The sequence below is a fragment of the Micropterus dolomieu genome, linkage group LG03, assembly GCF_021292245.1.
Source record: "Micropterus dolomieu isolate WLL.071019.BEF.003 ecotype Adirondacks linkage group LG03, ASM2129224v1, whole genome shotgun sequence".
Lineage (NCBI taxonomy): Eukaryota > Metazoa > Chordata > Actinopteri > Centrarchiformes > Centrarchidae > Micropterus > Micropterus dolomieu.
The window spans coordinates 35,204,505-35,210,837 of NC_060152.1; the positions used below are offsets into that span (position 1 = coordinate 35,204,505).

The 6,333-nt window shown below is 50.3% G+C and overlaps 1 protein-coding gene across 1 annotated transcript in view; it reads left to right on the forward strand.

Moving 5' to 3' along the window:
* LOC123968680 (GON-4-like protein) overlaps positions 1-5,271 on the forward strand; it is a 13,341-nt gene extending 8,070 nt beyond the window's left edge. Inside the window, exons 10-14 of the mRNA XM_046045561.1 lie at positions 2,579-2,819; positions 3,145-3,246; positions 3,326-3,366; positions 4,404-4,504; positions 4,932-5,271. Of these exons, the coding sequence (XP_045901517.1) occupies positions 2,579-2,819; positions 3,145-3,246; positions 3,326-3,366; positions 4,404-4,504; positions 4,932-5,256 (810 nt within the window). The 3' untranslated portion in view covers positions 5,257-5,271. The remainder of the gene's footprint in view (positions 1-2,578; positions 2,820-3,144; positions 3,247-3,325; positions 3,367-4,403; positions 4,505-4,931) is intronic.
* Positions 5,272-6,333: the final 1,062 nt, after the last annotated feature.

Genomic DNA, 6,333 nt, shown 5'->3' on the forward strand with positions numbered 1-6,333 from the left:
TAACCCCCCAGACCCAGCTACACTTATAACTGGGTAACCCCCCAGACCCGCCTACACCTATAACTGGGAAACCGCCTAGACCCAACCGGGTAACCCTCCAGACCCAGCTACACCTATAACCGGGTAATCCCCCAGACCCACCTACACCTATAACTGGGAAACCGCCTAGACCCAACCGGGTAACCCCCCAGACCCAGCTACACCTATAACCGGGAAACCCCCTAGACCAGAGGTCACTAATAGGCGGACCGCGGTCCGGATCCGGACCCAGCCGCCGTCCTCTCCGGACCGCCGACCTACAGCCCATTTATTATTGAGACTTACTACCTCGTGACGGAGCGTTTCTATTTTAACCCGCGCAACTTTTCTAGCATTTACTGTACTGGTTTAGAGGACCAGGAAACTCACAGACCAATCGCATGTGCTCCAATCGTCTCATGTGACGCTGCTCAGCCAATCAAATCTGTGCATACCGATGCTTGCGAGTCGAGTCCGCGAGATTCACCAGAGACGTTTTGGAAACACACCCGAATTGAGGAGACGAAAGATAAAAGAGATTTCACATGACTTTTAATCAAGAAAGTACAGATTTTTACATGTACATTCCTCCCACGGGCAGTTCAAAACCAGAATATCTCATAGATCTCCAATATGCTAGCTGGAGCTCACGTTTCTCACTGAACAACAGAAAGTAGGAAAGTGGTAGCTCTGTAAGAGGAAATGAAAGAGAAGAGGAGGCATTACAGCTGTTCATTTGTTATGATGTGTTGAGTGTTTATTATAAAATTGGTTAAGACTACACTTCATCACTTCAAGCTACACTTTTTATTACATTTTTTCTAAAAATTAGGCACTTTAATTTAGTTTACTTAAATTTAGAATTTATTATTTGAATAGTTATTATTATCCTTCCAGTTTGATGTGAAAACTGACTGAAATATTATTTGATTTGACAGTCCGTTGTTGACTAAAAACATGTGTTGATACAACTATAGGTTATAGTACTGAATGATAACGCAAGTTCGTCGTTTTGATGTTCCGGACCTTTGCTTCAGGAAATTTTCTCTAACTAGACCTCTTTGAAATCTAATTGAATACCCCTGCCCTAGACCCAATCGGGTAACCCCCCAGATCCAGCTACACCTATAACCGGGTAACCCCCCAGACCCAGCTACACCTATAACCGGGTAACCCCCTAGACCCAACCGGGTAACCCCGCAGACCCAGCTACACCTATAACCGGGAAACCCCCTAGACCCAACCGGGTAACCCCCCCCAGACCTGCCTACACTTATAACCGGGTGTGTGGTAGCTCGTTCCACCATCGTGGTGTCACAGATGAGAACAGGGACCGAGGTCGCTTTGTGTGAAGGGATGGCAGAGCCAGGCGGCGTTCGTTCGAGGAGCGCCGTGGCCCAGAAGGTACGTAGGCTTGAATTATGGAGTTTAGGTAGATGGTGCAGACCCAGCAGTAGCTCTGTATGCAGCATCAGGGACTTGGATTTGATTCTGGAGGCCCCGAGGAGCCAGTGGAGGTCACTGAGTAAGGGAGGAACATGAGTCCTTTTAGGCTGATCAGAAACCAGACTGCTGAACCATCTGTAGGGGTTTCACAAGCTGAAGAGCTGGAGGGCAGAGACATAACCAGGGCCTGGACCAGGAGCTGGGTGGCGTGCTGAGTGAGGGAGGGGCTGATTTTTCTGATGTTGAATAGAGCAAAGCGTCACGACGGAGAGACAGCAGCAAGATGAAAAGGACAGCTGGTCAGTCATGAAGTTTCTCACCATGCTGGTTGGAGTGACGACTGAGGAGCCAGGTTGTAGTCTGATGTTATGGTGGATAGATTGCTTGCCTGGAATGACCAAGAGTTCAGTCTCAGAGAGGTTTAGTTGAAGGTGGCGAGACTTCGTTCATGCAGATATGTCCGAGAGACAGTCTGTGATACACGCTGAGACGGTGGGGTCGTCTGGCGGGAAAGATAGGTAGAGCTGCGCATCGTCTGCATAGCAGCGGTGAGAGAAGCCGTGCAAGCGAGTGATCGGCCCCAGTGAGGTGGTGTAAACTGAGAAGAGAAGGGGCCCCAGCACTGAGCCTTGGGGCCCCTGTGGAGAGGCAGTGGGACGAGGACAATTGTCCTTTTCCACAACACGGTGTAGGATCGCCCAGAGAGGTAGGATTCGAACCACAGGAGTGCTTTGCCTGAGATGCCCGTTGCTGAGAGTGCAGATAGCAGGATCCTGTGATTGGCTGATGGGTCGAGCAGGATAAGACCCAGGCTGCAGCGTCAGCTGACCTAAGACAACAGAGCCGTTTCAGTAGAGTGGCCACTCCTAAAACTAGGGATGCACCGATTGACCAGTTGGGGGCCAGCTCGCCACCTTTAAGGTACCAAAACCGCCGGTATCGAGTGGTATCAAAACGTCTGCAGTCAAACCAGCACTTCAGGTGATACTTTCTGACCAGGTCGAGGCTAACAGTGACCATCAAGGAACACGTTAGCAACACGGAGAAAGAGTAGAGCAGCCCCATTCCCCCCCCCCCCCGCCAGTAACCTTAACCTTCGTGTGTCTCTCCTCAGCCTCTGGACGGAAAAGCTGATAATGATGACGACGACGATGATGGTGGTGGTGGAGTTGCTGATGAAGGCTGTTTGGCCTACCGCACGCGCTCCAAACTTCGTCTGGTTAACGTTCCTCTGGGTCAGCTGGAGGCGGAGCTTCTGGCCCCTGACATCACACCTGACATGTACGAGTCCCAGCGGGAGGAGGACCGTCATTGGACGAAGTGGCTGCAGAGTCTTATGACCCCCGATAATGAAGGTCAGAGGTCAAAATAAAAAAATAAAGGTCTGCCTCGTTTCATCTGCAAGTTGTGAACCAGGTGAAACGTTAGTATCCGTCAGCAGCTCGCACCAAGCCAGTCCTGTCACGCAAGCTCAGGCTCCAGGACTCTTTCAGTTTCAAATGTCAGGATTGATTCAGGGGTGGTGAGGCGTGCGACCTCTGACATAAAATAGCAATTGTAACTTGCTTTGGATAAAAGCGTCAGCTAAATGAATAAATGTAAAAAATGTAACAGTCATCTGATCAGATTCAGACCGGACTGATGTTTACATCAGCTGACTGAGCGGCTTTGTTTTCTCAGAGGAAGCCGATGACGATGACGACCCAGAGTACAACTTCCTGGACGACCCGGATGAACCAGACCTGGAGGACTACAGGACGGACCGGGCCGTCCAGATCACCAGTAAGTGTTGTGGTCTGGGTCCCGAAGCTCTCCCTGGTCTGCTCCTTGTGCAGTGTGAACATGTCTTCTTCTTTTTCAGAGAGGGAAGTGAATGAGCTGCTGGAGGAGCTCTTTGACACAGTGAGTAGAGCTCTGCTGATGATTCTAGTGTTCACGCAGGACGTTTAGGCTGCGTTCAGACTGCAGGCCTTAACGCTCACTTCAGATTTGTTCCCCAGATCAGATTTTTTTGTTTGATAGTTCACATTATAGTTTAAATGTGGCCCACATCAGACTACAGTGTGAACTGTCCGTGGCCTGAAAGTGTCCCGCATGCAGCAGAAGACTAACAGGACGTCACACGCAGCAGCAGCTGTTGCAGGCTGCAGAAGTAAACACGGAGCAGCAGAGGTTAGCTCCGGTTAGCTTGCGGGAGACTCCCGTTTTTTTATTGTCCTCTCACGGGGAGAGGACAATACTCACTTTCTGTACTTTTCTTTACGGTTTCTGGCGCTGTACAACGCAACTGCCCCACAACGGCATGCATGTAAATCACATGTGAGCTCCAGTCCGCTGGATTTCAGGTGTAAGAAAGGGAAGATGATGACGAGGTAGAGGAGGAAGAGAGCCATGTGTTTAATAAAGGCTTTTGTGGAGCTTTTTCGTTCATCGCGGCTCTGTCTACTGCAGAACTGCTGCTCTGCAGTGACGTCAAAGTCGCATCAAATGCGACCTGAGTGTCTAGGCTAAGGTCGCATTTAAAAAGATCAGATCTGAGTCACATACGGGTAAAAAAATTTTATTTGGGTCACTTTGGCCTGCAGTCTGAACGCAGCCTTAGACATGTGTTGATCAGTCCTCATTGTTTCCTACAGTTCTTATTGTTGTCTGGCTTTTTGTGTTTACCTGTCATACAAACAGTCCGGATTAGAAATCAGGCCTGTCTGAGGAGAACTGGGTAACTTTTTCAGCAACGTCAGCAACATTTGAGGAACTTAACCTCCATGAGTAGACCCCAAGTTGAGGTTTTAGTTGACCAGGACTCTGTGACGAGTCTGGACTCTGTGACGAGTCTGGACTCTGTGACGAGTCTGGACTCTGTGACCAGTCTGGACTCTGTGACCAGTCTGGACTCTGTGACCAGTCTGGACTCTGTGACCAGTCTCTTCACTGTACAGCTCCAGGAAGAAGAGATGGCGGCTGAGGAGGAGCAGCAGCTGCAGCAGGAGGAGGCCCCGTCACAAACTGGAACCAAATTCAATGTTCCCCAGGCTTTAAGGTAACAGCCCTGCACAATTATACACTCACACGTAAACAAATGCAGGTGTAAACCAACACACACACGCAGGTGTAAACCAACACACGCAGCTCCTCCTGTCGGGTCGGTGCAGCAGAGAAGTGCTGTGGCTGTTTGGGTCAGGAGGAAGAGAAATGGCCTCTGCTGCTGCTTCTTCACACAGAACACATGAAGAAGAACCCAGTTGAGAGCACACATTCTGTGGCCCATGTTGGGCTCCGCCCCCTGCCAGGTGACCTCTTTATTGACAGTGGCCTCATCTTTGAAACATGTCCTCAGGTGACCCCTCATGTACCTCCATAGGGAGGCGGAGCTTGTGCTAGACGACAGCTGAGTGTCTGTGATTGGTGGGGAGGGAACCCGGTAGAACCTCACGTCTTCAGGTCTCTCTGTGTTCTGCTGTCTGTAGTTTTGAGGCACCGTTAGCCAGCATGCTAACAGAGCGCCGGCAGACGGTGAGGAAACAGTACGAAGCTCTGCAGCAGAGGAGAGCGCTGCAGGACACAACCAATCATCGCCGTGACATCACAAACCTGAAGGGCACACCGAACCCACAACCCGAGACCGTCACCTCCTTCTTAGTGCTGCCGAGCCGGGTCCGCCCCGCCATGCACCTGGACTACACCCAGAAACTGCAGCTGCAGCAGCAGATACAGCAGGTACGTGTCCGTCCCCATTCCCCCCCCCTCCCACAAACTGATTCCACTACAGGTGACGATTCATCTGACAAATAACAGTCATCGGCGTTCGCGGTTTCGATAGAGGCTGTGCAGCCTGCACCAGTCACGCCGTCACGTCCCGGCGTGACTGGTGCAGACGAACCACCAGAGCGCGACATCAGCTGGTACGAGCTAACGGCAGGTCAGTCTCGATCTATTCAATTCAATTCAGTTTTATTTATATAGCGCCAAATCACAACAACAGTTATCTCACAGCGCTTTTCATAAAAGAGCAGGCCTAGACCGAACTCTGTGATGATATTTACAGAAGCCCAACAGTTCCCGCCAAGAGCAGCACTAGGCGACAGAGACAAGGAAAAACTTCCTTTTAAGAGGCAGAAACCTCGAGCAGAACCATGACTCAGGGTGGGCGGCCATCTGCCTCAGAGAGAGAGAGAGAGAGAGAGAGAGAGAGAGAGGCAGCCTACACAATATACACACAGAGGTACAGACAGTAAAGGTGATGTTGCTATAGACTAAATGAAAAATGGTACAGATATTTATAATAGTGTTAATGGTAACAAACGTAATGTTAATGATTATAATAACAATAGGACTAGCAACAATAGTCGTTGCAGCAGAAGGTGTCGAGCAGGAACACGGGGGCAGCAGGTGACCCGCAACCACAGATCCAGACTCCACAGCTCCAGAGCCAGAAAACCTGCAGGAAGTGATAGGAGGAGGGAGGAGAGGGACGAGAAAGCACAAGACTACCAGAAAGGGGAGAAGTTGTGTTAGTAACATGCAATAATGGGATGAGGTTGCATACAGAGGGAGAGAAAGTAGAGGAGAGAGGAGCTCAGTGCATCATGGGAAATCCCCCGGCAGTCTAGGCCTATAGCAGCATAACTAAGGGATGGTTCAGGACTCACCTGAGCCAGCCCTAACTATAAGCTTTATCAAAGAGGAAAGTCTTAAGCCTACTCTTAAATGTGGAGATGGTGTCTGCCTCCTGAACCCAAACTGGAACCTGGTTCCACAGGAGAGGAGCTTGATAGCTGAACGCTCTGGCTCCTAGTCTACTTTTGGAGACTCTAGGAACCACAAGTAACCCTGCATTCTGGGAGCGCAGTGCTCTGGTGGGGTAGTAAG